At 35.0% G+C, this 17,842-nt stretch overlaps 1 protein-coding gene across 2 annotated transcripts in view; it reads right to left on the reverse strand.

The window, feature by feature from the left end:
* CENPE (centromere protein E) overlaps positions 1-17,842 on the reverse strand; it is a 65,113-nt gene that overhangs the window by 16,074 nt on the left and 31,197 nt on the right. Inside the window, exons 25-40 of one of the 2 annotated variants that reach the window (XM_033106799.1) lie at positions 16,921-17,124; positions 15,121-15,279; positions 13,299-13,589; positions 13,022-13,177; positions 11,875-12,159; positions 10,201-10,482; positions 9,860-10,018; positions 9,338-9,625; positions 9,083-9,235; positions 8,631-8,918; positions 7,918-8,076; positions 7,449-7,730; positions 5,798-6,088; positions 5,032-5,190; positions 2,935-3,039; positions 753-971 (exon numbers count right to left, since the gene is read on the reverse strand). In XM_033106799.1, coding sequence (XP_032962690.1) covers positions 753-971; positions 2,935-3,039; positions 5,032-5,190; positions 5,798-6,088; positions 7,449-7,730; positions 7,918-8,076; positions 8,631-8,918; positions 9,083-9,235; positions 9,338-9,625; positions 9,860-10,018; positions 10,201-10,482; positions 11,875-12,159; positions 13,022-13,177; positions 13,299-13,589; positions 15,121-15,279; positions 16,921-17,124 — 3,480 coding nt within the window. Of the gene's footprint in view, positions 1-752; positions 972-2,934; positions 3,043-5,031; positions 5,191-5,797; positions 6,089-7,448; positions 7,731-7,917; positions 8,077-8,630; positions 8,919-9,082; positions 9,236-9,337; positions 9,626-9,859; positions 10,019-10,200; positions 10,483-11,874; positions 12,160-13,021; positions 13,178-13,298; positions 13,590-15,120; positions 15,280-16,920; positions 17,125-17,842 lie in introns of both variants that reach the window. The other variant, XM_033106798.1, reaches the window with a different exon arrangement.

The raw sequence follows: 17,842 nt of genomic DNA on the forward strand, positions 1-17,842 counted from the left end.
CATTTCCACCAACCTGGCTAAGCCCAAATCCTGGGATGCCATCCAAACTTCTCTCTCTTACTTCCACTATCAATCACATGGACCTGCTATTTTAAGCTGCTAAATATTTAATTTTTTTCATCCTTTCCATCCCTATGAATCCTTTCCTAGTAGTACAGTCACCCATAATATCTCACCTGGATAACTGTACCTGCCGCTCGTCTGTTCTCTCTGCCACTAGGCTTATCCCTCGCAAACTCATTTCTTCTTGGTCTACAGTGAAGTATCTAAAATGGCAATCTAATCATGCTACTGCCACCACTTAAAATAACTGTCCAATGGCAGCCCATCACCTACACATGAACTCCCTCCAAACTTTATTGACTGAGTCTGTCTTCCACTAGTCTTATCTTCTTTAATTTTTTTCTGCTGTATCTTATGACCCGCACATACTTCTATCACTGTACTTGTCACCTGTTTCTATGTTTGCTTCACCTGTTGGACTCTGATATATTTGAGATGTTATTCATGCCTGTCTCTCAAGCACCTTGACACAGTGTGCAGACCCGAAGGCAGAGCCCAGGTTTTACTCCAGGTTCTAGGTGCCCTGAGAATCATGCATATACTATTGTTACACCCACATAACATTTAATTCAGTAGTAAACACACTAAGTAGCAGTATATGCCAACCCAAATCAGGATTTAAATAGACTGAAGTTTGTAACTGAAATTTACAGCAACATTTACAAAGATATCACTAAAAAGGGTGGTACCTTAAGTTTCTTCATGACTCTATGGAATTCCATGGAACACCTCTGGTTTACAGTGAGAAGCTTTAGAATGTGTTTGCTTTGTGGATATGGAAGTGAGAGGTTTGCTTTTACTTCAACTGAAAGCTCTTTTTGGGTTTCAATCTCCTTCTCCAAGTCAAGAGACAATCCATGTAAGAACTCATAATGATTATTCATCTCTGAGTATCTCTTCAGAAGGTCCTAGAGAAAATTAGAATTCATTGAATTTAACAAATCATTCTAATTTAATAATAAATAGTTCTAGCCTTAGAATTGTAACAAAACTTATGCTTTAACATTTTCTGTAGGAGAGTAATAAATGAAGACCTTTTTGTTAAAAAAAAAAACAGGAAACTTATTGTTGATCTTGGATTAGAAATATGTAATTATTATAGGAATTAAACAAATTTCAACAAATATAACAAAGAAATCCAGAAACAACCATTGTTATCATTTTGATACATTTCTTTTAGTCTTTTAAACATCCATGATTTGAATGAGCATCTGCAAAGTCTGAAAAGAAATTTGAGTGAATTCAATCTAGCGTGTATGGTGGCTCAAGGCTAAATGCTAGGTTATGTTTACATATAAACACGTGACCAAGTTAGCATATAAAACACGTGACCAAGAATCAAACAAGCTGTTTACTAGCTTGATAAACGGCCTCTTCACACCTTTCTATTTGCCTAGAATCTGTGTTTTCTAATCTTTTATCAGCAAGTTCAAATTCTAGTTCTGCCATTTCCTGACTGGGGAAATCATTGAGACATTTTCTCAACTACAAAATAAAGACTACAGTAATTGCCACAGAGTTTCCTAGGACAAAGAAGTAAAATATATAATATCTATATCTATGTAATGTATAAAATATATACACACATTACACATTAATGGAAGTAAAAGTATATTTGTAGATATTTGTAGATATGCTTCTATATCCAAGTTTTAAACTTAGATTTGGTTTCAAATCCTGATTCTACCAACTTACTAGCTATGTGACCTTGAGCAATTACTAAATTTCCTCTCTGGGCCTCAGTTTCTTTGTTTATAAATGGAGCAAAAAATCCCTGTCTCATGAGGTAAAGCACCAAGTACAGCGCCTGGCATGTGGTAGACACTCAATAAGCTTGGGCCCGTGAGCTCTAAAGAGTAGAACGTAGGCAGGGGTTACCAGTCTGAGTATCAGTGGAGAAACACACTGGTTCAAGTTGCTACAATAATCTAAAAAAAGTTTAGTTCAGGGTGCTAAACAACAGCACAAAGGGCTTCTGACAGTAATGAGCTCTCTTTGTCATCAGTTAAGGAAAAGCTGGATGTTCATTAACCTGGGATGTTGGAGAGGTGATTCCTGCCTTTGGCTGTAGGATAAATCACACTATGACATGGACCAGTGCTATAAAATCATTTATTTGTACTTTTAATAGATACATACTGAATGCTGACTTCCCTCAGGAATGTGCTAAGTAGTACAGCCATAAACAACACAAAACAGTCTTTAGGGATCTTGCATTCCAGTAGGGGTAACAGTAAACCTTGTTGGTTTTACTCTCTGTGACAGAATCCAAACACTTGTCCCTACTTCCACTGCTACCTCTCCTGGCCGAGCCACCCTCTCTTTGCCTGGATTACAAATAGTCTTCTGGCTTCCACTGTCTATTTTCAATGCAGCCGTCGGAGTCATCCCTTTAAAATGTACGTCTGATCATGTTTCTTTGCGTGGTCAGAACTCTCCATCTCCCTCAGAGTAAAACCCAAAGTCCTTTTAAGCTCGCACAGCCTGCCTCCTCCCCCTTTAACTCTCTGACCTCATTTCTTACTAGCTTTCCCCCTTCTTGATGTTCTGGAACCCCCCAGGCAGGCTCTGCCTCAGGAACTTAGTACTCGCTATCCTCCCTACCTGCACTGCGTGTCCCGCAGACACCTGTATGGCTCAATCCTTATCCTCTTTCAGGTATTTGCTCAAATATCACCTTATCAGTGAGGCCTGAAAAGCACAAGCCTCCACTGTTTTGTTTATGTGTTATCTATATACGTACATGTACCTACACTAGAAAGTTTCGAAACATACTGAGCATTACCTATTCATTCCACAGAGGTTCCTTTGATTCCACAGGCCTTTGAAGGGTACCAATATTCATCTGTAATTTTAAAAGGGGGCACTTACTTTTATCCTAAAGCACTTTTCTCTCAGGCTTTCGGTAAGGTGCTGTTTTCCATCACACAGTAACTTTTTCTCATATTTTACTACTTCTTTGTGGTTCTGTTGGTCCTGCTTTGACACAAAGAAATAAACAAGGCTTCCACTATAACTACATTCACAGGTACTTATACTTTTTCTATTACATATTTTATATCAAGTTTCAATAATGGAATATTACACTTGTAAATCAAAAACAATGTTACAAATGGTCAGAAAATGAATGATAGTACCACTAAGTCTTGTAGTAAGTGACCTCAATTCATTGGGGAAAAAAAAAAGGGAGAAACACTTATTTTTTGGAGATAGAATTTGTTCCTGTAACTTTCATAGTTGCAAATTAGGTTGTTGATTTATCTCCGATTCCTACTTTTCCAAATCTCTGCATTGGAATCACTGCTGCCAACTAAACATACTAGCAAAACCACCTGTACTAGCTATGGTGTTCCAAGCCCAATTCAGATATTCTTCCCAGCACCTTGGAATAGAAAATTCATATCCTGTTTACATTTTGTGTTTCTGATTAAAAGTACAAAACATTTTCTTCCACTTGTTTATCTACATCACTACAGTACCCAGAAGAATGACTAACTTCAAAAAATATTTGTTAATGACTTAAATCTCTCATAAATCTAGTTAAGGCCAAAATGACATGATTTCCACGTATCTGATGTTTCTATTGAGATTGCAAATGATATTGTTTTCTACTTTATTCTTGATATATGAGAATGAAAAAGATTTTTATAGATTTCATACAATTTCTTAGTTCTGAATTTTATGTTACTTTTTAGATATTCAATTTAAATAGTCATACTAGAAGAACTTCCTTTTTTATATTCATCTTGCCTTTCCCTTCTAACCTCACTGAGTCCATGTGTAAAACTCTATCATCTAGAAATAGTGAAATGGGGGTGTTTAATCTTATACAAATCTAGTCCTTCAAATATTTCTCCATTGAAAATAATGCTACTTCCTGGTTTTAAAACCTTTTTGAAAATTACATTGAAGAAAATAGTCTGCTTTATTTAACAAATCTTTTCTTGGGCTGGCCCGGTGGCTCAGGCGGTTAGAGCTCCGTGCTCCTAATGCCAAAGGCTGCCGGTTCGATTCCCACATGGGCCAGCGGACTCTCAACCACAAGGTTGCCAGTTCGACTCCCACAAGGGATGGTGGGCTCCGCCCCCTGCAACTAACAACAGCAACTGGACCTGGAGCTGAGCTGCCCCCTCCACAACTAAGACTGAAAGGACAACAACTTGACTTGGAAAAAGTCCTGGAAGTACACACTGTTCCCCAATAAAGTCCTGTTCCCCTTCCCCAATAAAAAAATTAAAAAAGAAAAAAAAAAAAAAGAAAAAAAAAAACAAATCTTTTCTTAAAACTAAAGAATTAAAATGGTATTTTCTAAAAAAACATTTTGGCTTCTTTTAAAACCGTATTTTCTATTTGTGTGAAAATTATACTTATGGTTTCCCCATTATCCTTTACTGTTTCTAGACACCTCCAGAAAAACAACAACAAAACAAAACATTGTTAACCTTTTTTGAAAAGCTTGATTCTTATATTTACTAGGTAGGGGAAGATTCTGAACTCACTCTAGCTATCAATTCTCTTAATGTTTCTCTGTTTTGGTCTCTTTTCATTTTCAGAAACTCTTTTATCCTCCTTAGCTCATCTCTTTCCTTAGCTACAATTCTTATTTCTTCAAGGCTTTCATGAAGTTTCTTAGTCAAGTTTAAGTTATCCATTTCCATACTCTGCATAGATAAATTCTGAGCTTCAAATTGCTTCTTCAATCGTTCCATTTCATTCATTTTTTTATGAGTTTTATTGACACCTTCTTTCATTTTAAGAAGCTGAAGCTCTTTTCTCTGAAGTTCTTGGATCTTGAGATAATTATAAAACAAGTTAGAATGCAAACAGAATTCCTTCAAGGAAGGAAACTAGTGTCTATTTGTTATATATGTATGTACATATAAATCTACGTCTACATATCTGTATCTATATCCTTTCTCATTCCACAAATAATGTTGGACACTCCCAAAAGGACAAAACAACACATACCTTTTTCTGTAATTCAGCTTTTGATTTACTTAAATCCTTTTGAATATTTGAAATCTGAGTTGTTTTTCCTGAAAATCTCTCTCTGAATTTATCAATAGTTTCTTGGTGCTCTTTCAACTGCATATGAGCAATTTTTAGTTCCTGTTGTGTTTCCAGATGCTTTATTAATAGAAGAAATTAAGAAATATGATGATGTAAAGGCACATTACCTTTCTTAATGAGAAATTAAAATCTTAAACATGCATGCTTATAATTTAAACCACCACCATACCACGCTTAAATTAGAACAGAGCAGAAGGAGAAAAAGTTCCTGTCGTGAGCCTCAGCCACCTCAGTCCTGCTCCCTGGTGAACTTTGCCCCTTACTTTTTTCATCTTTCTTACTACTCGGTCACCTTTCTAAATCAGCATCACATGCCCCATTCTTATGCTTAGTATTCATTTATACAGATGAACCCCCACTTAGGCAGGGCATTACTGGTGGACACTCGGACTGCTTCTAGATTTTGTTCAGCACAAACTATGCTATAGTAAACACTGGTGCATTTCTGCCCAAATGTGTGAATATATTGGTAGGATAAAATCCTACAAGTGGGGTTGCTGTGCCAAATGCATACGCTCATAGATTTTTAATAAGATGTTGTCAAACTATACTCCTAAAAGGCTATAATGTTTACATTTCACCAACAGCATCATTTATTCACAAAGAAGGAAGTTTCTTGGATTAAAAACATGTTTACTGGATAGGAAGAAAGAGCACAACTCACTCTATCTATGGTTTCTTGTAGGTTTGCCTTGAGTTGGTCTCTCTCCAGTTTGAGAATCTCTTCTGCTCTCCTCAGATTATCTCTTTCTTTCGTTACAGATTTCATTTCCTCAAGGGTTTCATGAAGTTTCTGAGCCAAATTTAAGTTCTCCATTTCTATTTTGTCCAGAGTTAAACTTTGAGTTTTGAATTGTTTCTTCAATCGCTCTATTTCAGACATTTTTTGCTGTGTCTTACGGACATCTTCTTTTAACTTAAAGAGTTCATGTTCATTTGCCTTAAGTTCTTGGACCTTAAGATGATCAAAAAATAACATGTTAGGATACAGATGGTTTTTAAGGGAAGGATACAGAATAACTTCTCAATTAAGAAAACAATCTTCCCATGTCTCTCTTATGAATATTCTACTTAATTCCACACAGAAATTATTTTGAGTTATAATATACCTAAGTGCTCTATTCTTAAGTGTATAGAGTTCAATTATTCTGGACATATGGACACATCTATGTACTCATAACCCTGATTAAACCATAGAACCTTTCTAACATCCCCATAAAGTTGCTGCATGCCCCATACTACAACTAACCATTATTCTGACTTTTATCATCCTGATGAGTTTTGCCTGCTTTTGATCTTATAAATCACAATGTATTTATCCATCCTCCCATTGAAGGCACTCGAGTTGGTTTCAATTTTTCGCTATGATGATTAGAGCTGCTATGAACATTCTCGTACACACCTTTATGCTGAAGTATGCATTTTCTCTTACATACATACCCAAGGAGTAGAAATACAAGCCCTAGGTAGGTATACGTTAGTGTAAGAACTGCCAAGCTGTTTTCCAATGTGGCTAAACCATTTTTCATCCCCAGTGGATTCCAGGCAAAAATAAAGCAGATAACCAATGAAAACATCCCTCCCCATATCTGTTTTTGTAATTTAGTATTTGAATTTTCTAAACCATTTGCATATTTGCTATTTCATCTATCTTCTCCGAAACAATCCCCGAGTTCATCAGTCATTTCCCTGTGCTCCTTCAAATGCATGTGAGCAACTCTTAGTTCCTCTTGCTTTTCCATGTCCTTTATTGTTAGAGAAATTTTAAGAACAGTGACGTATCTTAACATTAACTAGTACTTTTTTAATGAAAATTATATATTTTCTTAGTAAAAATAAAACTATTACTTCTTTAACTAGTATTTTTTTAAATGAAAGTGACACATTTTCTTCATAAAAATAATAAAACTATTACTTCTTACTCTGTATCTTTGTTGTTAGAATGTGATAAGCGTTCCCCTCTCCTCTCCTCCCCTCCCCACTACCTACTCCTACTTTCCAGAGACAAACACATTATACACATACTATTCTATAGCTTGTTTTTCCCAGTAAGAGTTATTTTGGGCTTCCAAATGAGGACACTCAAATCTATTTAATTTTTTTAAAAACCTGTTGCATAGTATTCTGACTTATTGCTCATATGTACTCAGTTTCCTTCTGATGGACATTTAGATTGTTTCCAATTTTTTACAAATTGCTACCATGAACAACCTTGTTGTTTATGTGTGTGATTATGTATGTTTATATCAAAGAAGAGTTCACTGCTGTCAGGAAAACACATTTGTTCACTAGGAAAAGGTATTAGTGTAACTTACTTTGGCTTCTGTTTCTCTAAGGCTTTCCCTGAGTTGGTCTCGCTCTACTTTAAGGGTTCCCTCCATTCTTCTTAGGCTATCTCTTTCCTTAGTCACATATCTTATTTCTTCAAGGTTTTCATGAAGTTTCTGAGTCAACCTTGACTTCTCTGTTTCTATGTTTTCCAGGGCTGAATTCTGGGCTTCCAAGTGCTTCTTTAATTGCTCTGTTTGATACATATTTTCCCTGAGATCATTTTTTATCTTAAGAAGTTGATGTTCTTTTTCCTGAAGTTCTTGGATCTTGAGATAATCATACAATGAATTAAGATAGAGATACATATTGATAAAAAACCAAATAATAATTTCTAAATTATATAGGTAAATCTCGACTTGTCTTCAGTTTTAGGCTAATTCATATCCTGTTTCATTGCACAAAAGACTTGATTCAAATTCTGTTACTAAAGTAACAACTTAAAAACAAAAATACCTGTGCTTTTAAGGCAGTGTTTTTGTTTTCCAAATCCATCTGCATATTTGCTATTTCATCTGTTTTCTTGGAAACAACTTCTCTGAGTTCATCAATCGTTTCCTGGCGCTCTTCCAGATGCATGTGAACAACTCTTAGTTCCTCTTGTTTTTCTAGGTCCTTTATTATTAGAGAAAGAAGATAATACACTCACAGTAATACAATTCAAACAATGTGTAGAAAAATACAGGGTACAAAGTAAAACTTCCCCTCCCTCCTTATGCTCGTGCTCATTCTCTAAGTGACTTTTAGATGTTAACACATGCTAGATGTACTACTCCGCAACTTTCCCTCTTCCCTACCAGGACACTTCCACATCAACACCACAGCTCGACCTTATCCTTCATCTGTGGCTTAGGAGTCCACGGAACAGAATTTAATTAGTCCCTTACTAACAGACAGAATTTTTCCTATTTTTTTTTTGTTTGCTTTATTTTTTCAACACGCTGTAATGAATATCCTTCTACAAATATCTTGTACAATTGTGCTAAAGTGTGCTGGATAAATAGCTGCATCTGAACTTTTTGGGTCAATGAATAAATTTACTAAAATATTTGGAAGATACTACCAAATAACTCCCACTCCCTTCCCCAATGTTGGGCCAATTTTACACTCTCACCAAGCCCCATCACCCAGTGTCCTATTTACTAGATGAGGAAAAGATGGTAACTCACTCTAATGACAGTTTCTCTTAGGTTTTCCTTGAGCTGGTCTCTCTCTACTTTGAGAGTCTCTGCCACATTCCTAAGGTCATCTCTTTCTTTTGTAACAGATCTCATTTCTTCAAGGTTTTCGTGGAGTCTCTGAGTTAACCTTATGTTCTCCATTTCTACATTTTCCAGATTTGACTTTTGGGTTTCAAATTGTTTCTTCAAATATTCCATTTCACATATTTTTTCCTGAGTCTCACTTACAGCTTTCATATTAAGAAGCTGATGTTCTTTTTCTTGAAATTCTTGCATCTGAGAAAAATCATATAACAAATTAGGACACAGGCAGAGTTTTTAAAGAAAAAGATTTATTTCTAAACTAAGTCAATCATCTTTACATTTAATCTAATGTACGTATTGATATGAGGAATACAATAACCAGATGTCATTTTCCATCTTAACAAAACAAAACATACCCTTTCCTGTAATTCAGCATCTGAATTTTCTGAATCTCTTTGAATATTTACTCCTCGATCTGTCTTCTCTGAAATATCCCTTGTACTAATAGTTTCTTGGTACTCGTTCAGAAGAATGTAAGTAGTTTTTAGTTCCTCTTTGATTTTCTGTCCCTTTATGATTCGAGGAAAATTAATAAGACTTAACAGTGAATATCATCGTTATCCCCTTAAACTGTTTTTGCATCCAAAAAACATTGGAAGAGGGAAACTTACTTCAGCTATAATTTCTTTAATGTTTTCTTTGAGTTGGTCTCTCTCCATTTGAAGGGCCTCCTGCACCCTTTTCAGTTCATCTCTTTCTTTAATTATAATTTTTATTTCTTCTTGACTTTCCCGAAGTCTCTCAGTTAACTCGAGTCTCTCCCTTTCTGTACTTTCTAGTGATGAATCTTTGGCTTTGAATTGCTCCTTTAATTTTTCCAGTTCACTCATTTTTTCCTGCATCTCACTGATTTCTTTGACGCAAATGACTTGTTCCTGTTTCTCATGAAGTTCTTGCATCTTAAAATAATGATAAAATAGCCAAAAAATACATACACATATGCATAAAATGTGTTTATGTATGTGTGTATATGTATGTACATGTATGTATATATGTGTATTTGTCTTTTTTTCCAAGGGAAAAAACCCAGGATGTTCTCCAAAAACAATTTAGTATGTAAACAGTAGTCTTCGTAATTCAGTTAGCTACCTCCCTCAGGTTTTTCTCCCACTTTTCCTTTACTCCCAATTTACCTTTTTCTGTAATTCATCATTGGTTGTTTCTAATTCCTTTTGAAAGCTTGATAGTTCCATTTCTCTCTCTGAAAGATTCACTCTCAGCTTGTCAATAGTTTCCTCCTGTTCTTTCAGGTGACAACGAGCAACTTTAAGTTCTTCTTCGGTTGCTAAGTGCTTTTATTAATAGAGGAAATTATAAGAAATGTATATAAACATCATAATCATCACATTCTAACTTGCTTTTCCAAAGATTTAGTTTCTACAAAAATATATGCTTACAAAGTACTAAAAAAAAAAAAAAAAAAAAAAAAACCCCGAAAAACCCACACATACAAGGAGAAAAAGATGCAACCTACTTTAGCTATGATTTCTCTCATGTTTTCTTTGTATTGGTCGCTGTTAGATTGGAGAACTTCTTGCAGCCTCTGTAGATCATCTCTCTCCTTAGTTATGGATTTCATTTCCTCATGACTTTCTTGAAGTCTCTCAGACAACCCGAGCTTTTCCATTTCTAGTCTTAGCAGCGCTGACTCTTGAGTTTTGAGTTGCTCCTTCAATTGCTCCATCTCACTCATTGTTTCCGTTGTTTCACTGTTTTTTTCCTTCATATTGAAGGACTGTTCTTGTTTGTCTTGGATCTTAAGAGAATCATAAAACAATACAGTTGGTATCCAAAGACACTATTTTAGGGGAAAAGAAATTAGGATACTTTCTAAAACAATTAAGCCAGGATTCAATGGTTCATTTACAGATCAAGTTTCCCACTCTTCCATTATTCAGGCATTTAGCCCTTATTTATTGAGGGCTCACTGTGCTGTGAGTATACTACTAGAAGCTGGAGATAAAACAGGAAATGCGACTTACAGGATCTTGGCCTTTTTGAGACACATTAGGGGGAAAACAGACATCATGCCAAATCTTACAAAACAGAGGTACTGGCTTCTCCTAGGGTATTAGTGGCAAACCTAATCTACTGTGAGTGGTTAGAAAGGGATTCCTGCAGGACTGAAAGCTTCAGTTAAGAACTAAAGGATGAGAATGGTAGTTAGGTAAAGGGGGGTATAGTAACACTGTAGGCAGGGAGACCAGAACATCTGAAAGCCACAAGATGAGGACAAGCAATATACTGGAGTTGCTAGAACAGGATGAGCAGAAGGAAGAGAGCTGAAATAAGGCTAGAGACCAGCAAGATCTGAGATGCAGGGCCTCCTAGGCCATGCGAGGGATTCAGGTCTTTATTTCAAGAGTAACAAGAAGCTATTAAAGAGTTTCAGAAGAAAAGACTACCTGGACTGTGAATGGGTAATAAACTGGAGACGTTTAAGAATGAATGTGGGAAGATCAGTTAGGAGGCTATTGCAGAAAGCCAGGCAAAGAGAGAACAGGGACCTGGATTACAGTGCTGGCAAAGTGGAGAGGAAAGTGGGAAGATTTCTCTCTCTTACACACACACACACATACACACACACACACACACACACACACACACACACACACACCCTCAAAATACACAAGGTTTGGCGCTCGGATCATAGAATGAGTGAGGAGGGAAGGATGGTTGTAGGGGTGAACCCCAGATTTCTGACTGAATCAGTGAGGAAGACGGTAGTGCGTTATGAGATGCTTGAGGAATAGATTTAAAGAAGGAAAAAAATAGTATTTTTGGCTTCATCCCTTCTTGTCATATAACATTGTTTAAAAATCATTTTGAATATTTAAGAAAAGATCTGTGTTCTCTGAAACATTTTCTGTCAGTTTCAATAGTTTCTAAGTATTTATGAGCACTTTTTAGTTCGATTTTCAATTACTTCATAAATAAAAATATTTATGATTTTGATGGTTTTACACAACATTTGGCAAATCTCACAAAACTGTACATCTAAATTTTACTAGTTCCATTACATCTTAATAAACCTGACTTAAAAAAAAAAGAAAGAAAATTGGTAGTAATATTTATTTAACTAACTGCCCCTTTTCCCAAAGACTTGATATTTATAAAACACTAAATGGGAGCAAAGGATGAAACTTACTTTTGCCAAAGTTTCTCCTTCTTCCAGCTGATCACGTTCAACTTGAAGAGCTTTTTTTGTTATTTTAAGGTTGTCTCTTTCCTTAGTTAGAGATTTTATTTCTTCGTGACTTTCTTGAAGTTTTTCAGTTAACCTAAGCCTTTCTATTTCTATGTTTGCCAGTGTTGTTGAATCGGTGGTTTTGGATTGTTCTTTTAAAAGCTCCAGTTCATCCATCGTTTCCTGAGTACGGCCGACTTCTTTCACGTTAGGAACTAGCTCCTGTTCCTCATGAAGCTCTGGGATCTTGTAATATTCATAAAATACCAAGTTTACTATCTGGAGATTATTATTATAACTTTTTAAAGGAAAAAGATGAGGATACTTTCCATAGCAATGAAAGTGATCTTGAACCCTCATGGCCTACCATGGATCACAAACTTCTAATGATTCATTTTGCCTTGATTCCTACTGAAACAAATTAGGTAACTTTTCTGTCATAATTTTCCTTTTCTCCAGCTTACATCCAAAGTGAACTAATCCTTACACTTTAGCAACAAATCGCTAATTCAGTCAGTTGCATACTGCTACTGTGTTTCCCCAAAAATAACACTTAGCAGGATAACCAGCTCTAATGCGTCTTTTGGAGCAAAAATAAATATAAGACCTGGTATTATATTATATTATATTATATTATATTATATTATATTATATTATATTATATTATAATATTATATTATACCCGGTCTTATTTTAGTAGTATTTTTTAATGTGCCTATATTAGGGAGCAAGAACAATGTCTTATTCATATATATAGTTTCAATGCCTGGCATATAGTAGGCTATTAACAAAGGTTGGTCCAGTTATCCCAGCATTTAATTTTCTCCATAGCATTTGCCATTATCTCAAATTATCTTATTCATTTGATTGCTTATTTATCAGTTACCTTTCCCCACTACAAAGGAAGCTGTATGATCAGAGATTTTGTCCACCTTGTTCCCATTTTATTTCTGTAACTTAGTATTGTACTTGTCACATTTGACACTCAACATACACTATCCAATAAATGAATGAACCACATACAATTCAGTCACTATTTACTACTTATCTTTCCTTCTAGGGTGAAAGAAAGGAAGCAGGGAGAAGAGGGAAGGAAGAAAAGACAAACCTTTTCTTGTAATTCAGTATTGGACTTTTGTAGGTCCTGATTATTTATTATTTGAGTTGCCTTTTCAGAAACATTTCTTCTTAGTTCTTCAATAGTTTCTTGATGTTCTTTTAGATTCATCTGAGCAATTTTCAGTTCTTGCTTCGTTTCTAGACCCTTTATTAACAAGTGAAGTTTAAATATTATAATAGCATCATTCCAACACTACCTCCCCCTTTCCAACTGGCTCAGTTTTTAAAGAAACATTTAATAGATGAAAGAAAAGGATATGACTTACTGTAACTTCAATTTCTCTTATGCATCCTTTAAGTTTGTCTCTTTCTATTTCAAATGATTCCTGTAATTCCTTCAGATCATTTCTTTCTTTGATTATGGATTTCATTTCCTCATTACTTTCATAAAGTTTCTGGGCCAATTCTAGCTTCTCTATTTCCAGACGTTCCACTGTTAATTCTTGGTTCTTTAATTTATTCTTTAAATTCTCCATTTCATTCATCTTTTCCTGCATGTCACTCATTTCTTCTTGTATTCTAAGAAGTTGTTGCTGCTTTTCTTGGAGTTGTTGGCTCTTAAGAAGTACAATTTTTATAATTACAATTTTGCCTGTACACTCTTAAAATCTTATGTAAAATGTACTTTATCAAACTGAAATAATCATTATCACAGCCCTGCCTACTACTGCAATGCAAACAGACAAGTAGCATTAAAAGTAAAGCAACCTTCAGGCTTAGTGTCTGTATTGGGTTAAATAGTGTCCCACCCCAAATTCAAGTCTACCCAGAACTTCAGAATGTGATCTTATTTGGAAATACGGTTTTTGCCGATGTAGTTAGTTAAAGATTGAGAAGGAATCCTAATGGATTAGGGTGGGCCCTAAATCCAATGAGTGTCCTTACAAAAGACAGAATAGGACACACGGAGACATAGAGAAGGCCATGTGAAGATGGAGGCAGCGATTGGAGTGATATAGCTACAAGCCAAGGAATACTAAGGACAGCTGAGAGCCAATGATAGCAGGAGGCGAGGAAGGATTCTTCCCTAGCGCCTTCAGAGGGAGCATGACCCTGCCAACACCTTGATTTTGGGCTTCTAGAACAATAAATTCTTGTTGTTTTAACCTGAGTTTACACTGAGTTTACGCTGAGTTTAACCTGAGAAGCCTTGGGAAAGTAATATGGTGTCACTAGGTAAAGGAGGTAAAGTGAAACAGAGAAAAATTAAAAAAAGAAAAGCCTAATAAAATACACATAGATAGCTGCCAAATAACTATAATTTCTCTTCTCTTAAAATCTTTTTGCGTAATCTACTTTCACTTCCAGTAAGGTCCTTATGGGGTGGCTCAAACAAATACTGAGCATTAACTTTATATAAGGCTATTGATTTCACTTCTTTAAGGGTGTGAAGTAGACAAAAGGTTTTAATAAATTCAATTAGGTTATAGTAGAAGGGATGAGACTTAAGAGAACACATATGAGGGAAAAAAACAATCCACAGAAGCACAGTGAAAACCACAATATGTTATCTCTAATGCATGTGGCATTGCTCTTGGAATACACAGAAAGATCTCAGTGGGTGCATTTTAGAATTACTTGGGTAGTACAATTGTTACAAGTCTTAGTTTTTATATAAATATTACAAAAGAATCTTACTTTTATAAAAGAAATGATTCAGAAAATTGCAAACATCTAAGAAATGGTAATAGCAATAAATCTTACATTTTAGGGAATGACTAATACATTTCTACAAGGGCAGGATCTTTGTTTTGTTGACTAATGTATCTCAAGTACCCAAAACAGTGCCTGGCCCATGGTAGTGTTCAATGAATATTTGATGAATGAATATATCTTATGATTAGTTTAAATGAATCAAGGCCCCTCTCTTATTTAAAGACTCTAGATTAATATAATCCTTGCAAAGGATATTAGTTAAGATCTCAGTATGAGTTGAAACTGTCCAAAATATTAGCATTAATATCTGTTCATTTGAGAGGTAGATGTCATTTATAGAATTTAGGTCTGCCAGAATCAAAATTTATTACTGAAAATAAAAGAAAACACAACTTAGGAAAAATAACTAGGAAGACAACTTTAAAAATTAACCTTTTCCTTTAGCTTTTCTTCAACTTCTGCCAGTTTCTCACAGGTCCTAAAGATTTCTTTTTCTTTGATCATGGTATGGTTCTTTTCTTGTGCAAGTATCTCTTGTTGCTTTTTAAGTTCATCTCCAAGAATTCTTAATTCTTCCTGATTTTCAATGCTCTAGAATTTTAAAAGTTAACATTAAAATGAATAACACTAGCTTACATTAATGTAATCAGGTAAAAAATCAGCATTTACCGAAGCCTAAACATGAAGAAATCATTACAAACTATACAGGAAAAGACTAATTTAAAAAGAAAGTTAGTCTTTATAATTATGTATATGTCAAGAATCTGCTTTTTCATGCTGTTTCTTTATTGTTCAACTTACATTCCTATCATGAGAATTAGAACCGGAGTTAGCATTCTATCATGAGAGGTTTGCTCACTTACTACTACCCCTAAGCCAAAAGAGACTAAGCATTCATTTACTGATGGGGCTATAGTTATGGGCTCTTCATGTGCCGAAATGGCTTTGGTTTGGGCTCTGATTAATACCAAGCTCCAAATGGCAGCGATCCTTTGCTAGATGGACCTGGGCTAATCCTAATTTAATATAAACAGTAACATTCTCAATTATTAAGACCACAAAAACATTACAAGCCAGCGACTGAGAAGAGAATATGACTTTTGTCTGTCATATTCTTATTTACATTTAGCTCTTCTGATCAAACAGACAATTCCAACAAACGTAGAAAATTACACAAAAGGTCAGGTTCTACTGTGATCCACAGTAAACTTCCCAAAATATTAATTTTGATCTACACACATTATAATGCCCCTAAATATAGAAACATAAAAAAAAGTTTGAGAATCTTGGCAAACATTAACAACAAAACTTTAAAAATGAAATTAAAAAATAACAATAGCATAAATAAAAGAAATATTTAGGAACAAATTTAACAAAACATGGACAAGACCTGTTCACTGAAATCTACAACTCATCACTGAAAAAAACAGATAATTTATAGAAAGATACACAAAAGCACATGAAAAGATGCTCAATATCTTTAGTCACCACGGAAAGGCAAATTAAAACAATGAAGTACACACCCGATAGAAGGGTTAAAATTAAAACCACCAATAATATGAAGAACTGGTGAGGATGTGGAGCCATAAGAATCCTCTTTATTTCCTAGTGAAAACGTAAAATGGTACAACTACTTTGGAAATCAGTCTAGTAAATTCTGATTAAGTTAAATATACACCTCCCAGGTATTCCCTTTAGATACTTACACTAGATAAATAAAAAACATATGTTCATAAAAAGAGCTGTATAAGAATGTTCACAGCAGCTTTATTCAAAATAGCCCAATAGTGGGGATAACTCAAATTTCCATCAATAGGAGGAGAAAAGCTAAACAAATTGTGGCCTATTCATACAATGGAACACTACCCAGTAATAAAAAGGGAGGGTAGAAAGAAGACACAAAAGAATACGTGCTATATGATGCTGTTTGTATGCAGTTCTAGAAGAGACAAGGAGACCTAAGGTGAAGAAACATCGGGACAGTATTTGCTGTAGAGGGTGAGGTTAGGATTGAGTGGGTCCAAAGCTTGAGGAAATTTTGGGGGTGATGGGAAAGTTCTATATCTTGACTGCAGTGGAGGAAACACAAGTAGACATTTGTCAAAAGTCACCAGACTGTACACTTGCATCAGATACAGTCATTGCATATAAACTGTACTTCAATAATGTTGTAAAAATCTAAAACATACAAAGACAAAATCATACTGCCAAGTATACAGTGCTAAATCCTACCATTTCAATATTTTCCCTTAGGTCAGTCTTCAATTGTTCCTTTTCTGCTGTAATACTCTCTAACATTTGTTGTAGTTCATTTTTCTCCTGTATTAAAGAAAATATCTTTCTTTGTTGCTCAATTAGCTCATTATCCTCAGCATCTGCAATCGGTGCTTGAGTTTTTTTGGCTTCCGAATTCTGCTTTTTATCTATGCCAACCATCTAAAATAAAATGCATTAAAGAAGAATTTCTCAGTTAATAACAATTTTAATAACTATAAAAGCAGCCAACATTTACATTACTTATTATGTATCAGGCACTATTTCATATATTGACATATTTGATCTTTGCTATAACCTTATGAGGTAGGTTCTGTTATTATACCCATTTAACAGGTGAGGAAACTGAATCCCAGACAGAATAGGTCACTTACAAAGGTGGAGCCAGGTTTTCAACACAAGTGTCTGTGCTCTTGTGCCTGTTTACTGATAAGAACTACCTGGACAGCATCTGATAATTAATACTTACCTTCAGGTATGATGGGTTAACCTGACTTGACGAAGGAGTAACCCACCATAAACTCTGTATTTTCTTTCCTTCAAAAGCTGGAAATCATTCCCTACCCTCTATTCCCAACAAATCTTTACTTTTAGAGGCAGTTATACTCACAAAAAGTTGGAGTTTTATTATATACAGAAGGCAAAATGATTTTGATGGAAACCGATCTCATATAACAGCATAATTCACATTTTCTTAATAGTTATTTTACTTATACTGCTTAAGAAAATCATGTTATATAAATTCATTTACCCATAAATAAGTCTTAACAAAAGTAACCTAATATGTGGACTCCTTGGTAAAGAGAGACAAAGACTGACATTATAATTGATGGTATGAAATTAGGGTATTACTCTATAACCTTATACTAGCCCAATAAAT

This window comes from Rhinolophus ferrumequinum, chromosome 5 (genome assembly GCF_004115265.2).
Source record: "Rhinolophus ferrumequinum isolate MPI-CBG mRhiFer1 chromosome 5, mRhiFer1_v1.p, whole genome shotgun sequence".
Taxonomy (NCBI): Eukaryota; Metazoa; Chordata; class Mammalia; order Chiroptera; family Rhinolophidae; genus Rhinolophus; species Rhinolophus ferrumequinum.